General features: G+C 40.2%; 1 protein-coding gene across 1 annotated transcript in view; it reads left to right on the top strand.

Moving 5' to 3' along the window:
• Positions 1-36: 36 nt before the first annotated feature.
• LOC134443045 (ephrin type-A receptor 4-like) overlaps positions 37-2,500 on the top strand; it is a gene marked incomplete at its 3' end in the record, with an annotated part of 47,159 nt that continues 44,695 nt past the window's right edge. Inside the window, exons 1-3 of the mRNA XM_063192993.1 lie at positions 37-43; positions 845-919; positions 1,120-1,323. Coding sequence (XP_063049063.1) covers positions 37-43; positions 845-919; positions 1,120-1,323 — 286 coding nt within the window. The remainder of the gene's footprint in view (positions 44-844; positions 920-1,119; positions 1,324-2,500) is intronic.

Raw genomic sequence — 2,500 nt, 5'->3', positions numbered from 1 at the left:
TTGCACATGTAATCCCCACCCTTATAGGTGGTAAAGATGTGCAGTACTTGCCACAGCAGCAGAGCTCCACACACCAATACACAAACAATAACACTACATTTATGGCCTTCTCTTGTGTACCGTTTCTCAAGGTGGGCAGCGTGTGGTTACGGGATACACTAGTAGTCTGCGCTCCACGCGTAATGTAATGTAAAATAATAATAATAATAATAATAATAATAATAATAGTAATATGTATCTATTCTCCAGGTGGGCAGCGTGTGTGTCAGCCGTGTGGTAATGGTATCCACTACTCGCCTCAGCAGTTGAGTCTGCGCTCCACGCGTAATATAATATAATATAATAATAATAATAATATCTATTCTACAGGTAGAGTTGAGCAGCGTGTGTAATGTAATGTAATAATAATAATAATAATAATAATAATAATAGTAGTAATATTTATTTCTCCAGGTGGCATTGGTCAGCGTGTGTGTCAGCCGTGTGGTAACGGTATCCACTACTCGCCTCAGCAGTTGAGACAAACACACGAATGATAACGCTAACAATAATACCAATAGTTACATTAATATATCTATTCTCTAGGTGGCGTTGGGCAGCGTGTGTGTCAGCCGTGTGGTAACGATGTCTATAATAATGATATTAATATTAAATACTAATAATATTATCTATATATTATATTATCTATATTCCCGTTTCTCCAGGTGGTCAGCGTGTGTGTCAGCCGTGTGGTAACGGTATCCACTACTCGCCTCAGCAGTTGAGTCTGCGCTCCACGCGCGTCTCCATAATAATATAATAATAATAATAATAATAATAATATTTGTTATTCCCGTTTCTCCAGGTGGGCAGCGTGTGTGTCAGCCGTGTGGTAATGGTATCCACTACTCGCCTCAGCAGTTGAGTCTGCGCTCCACGCGTAATATAATGTAATATAATAATAATAATAATAATAATAATATTTGTTATTCCCGTTTCTCCAGGTGGTCAGCGTGTGTGTCAGCCGTGTGGTAACGGTATCCACTACTCGCCTCAGCAGTTGAGTCTGCGCTCCACGCGTAATGTAATGTAAAATAATAATAATAATAATAATAATAGTAATATGTATCTATTCTCCAGGTGGGCAGCGTGTGTGTCAGCCGTGTGGTAACGGTATCCACTACTCGCCTCAGCAGTTGAGTCTGCGCTCCACGCGCGTCTCCATAACGGACCTGCAGGCCCACACCAACTACACCTTCGAGATCTGGGCCGTCAACGGGGTGTCGCCGCAGAGCCCCGCCCCCCAGCAGGCCGTCTCCGTCACCGTGACGACCAACCAGGCCGGTAAGGCCTCGCACTCCTACAGAAACAAGGGTGTGTGCGTATGCGCGTGTGTGTGTGTCTCTGCATCTATGTCTCTGTGTGTGTATGTTTGTATGTGAGTGATTCTACGATTCCCCTACGCTTTTGGCAAAAGCAAAATGTCAATTATCAGTATTTTTTTTCAACTAAATGACCTAGATGTTTACATAGTGTATATATTTAAGTTTCCAAACAAACAAATTGCCAAGCTTAATCTTAAATCATTTGATAAATACTCTAATGAAAGCGAACATTTGCTTAATTATTTTGTCAACAGTGTTATGGACAAATACTATGTCATTTCAAACATATATAAAAATACTACAGAGTTGAAACAATATATGTTTGAAAGTGTTTATGTCCCTTAGCAGTAATGTTGTCATTAATCTGTGCAACTGATATAGAAAATGTGATTGTTGAGCTTCATAAGTAGGATTTTATGAGTCACTGTGATACAGACTGACACATTTTTCATCATAAATCCCTGTAACGTCTGATTTGAATATAGTCACCCTCCTTACACAAGACTTCCTTCTCCAGAGATAATCCCTAGTGTATGTTCATAGGATTTTTCCAACACATAAGGGATCAATAGCGCAAAAACACTTTCAAAACAGTCAACCATGTTACTCAAATGTGTTACGGTCAACAGTGCAGGGGAACAAGTCGGCACTTTTTTAGGAGAAAAAACAGAGCAGACAAACCCATCTCCCTAGAACACAAATTATTTTGTTTGTTTGTCTGTCAATATGGATATAAATTGGCAAAAACATACTCCTCCTCAACTGTCATCAGTGTTGCCAGATTGGGCTGGTTCCCGCCCAATTGGGCTGCTTAGGATGGCCGTGTGCGGGTAAAAATGGCATCTATCAGAAAAACCTTCCCACTGCCATATAAATCAATAGAATTGGGCGGGTTTTTAGGGCGGATTTTGATCATTTTTTGGGCTGGAAATCATCAGCCTCATCTGGCAACCCTGACTGTCATACTTAATTGTAACACCATTGACGGTAACACCATTGACATTTCAGCCATTTTTATGGTGTTGTGCTAACTGAGGACCTCAGAAGTTCCACCACAACACCTTAATCAATTCATGTATTTGTATGCTTTATCTGTGTTTTTCTACATGTGATTTCTAATTCAGATTCTTATGAAT

This window comes from Engraulis encrasicolus, unplaced genomic scaffold (genome assembly GCF_034702125.1).
Source record: "Engraulis encrasicolus isolate BLACKSEA-1 unplaced genomic scaffold, IST_EnEncr_1.0 scaffold_27_np1212, whole genome shotgun sequence".
NCBI lineage: Eukaryota > Metazoa > Chordata > Actinopteri > Clupeiformes > Engraulidae > Engraulis > Engraulis encrasicolus.
This window is presented reverse-complemented; position numbering and strand designations above follow the sequence as displayed.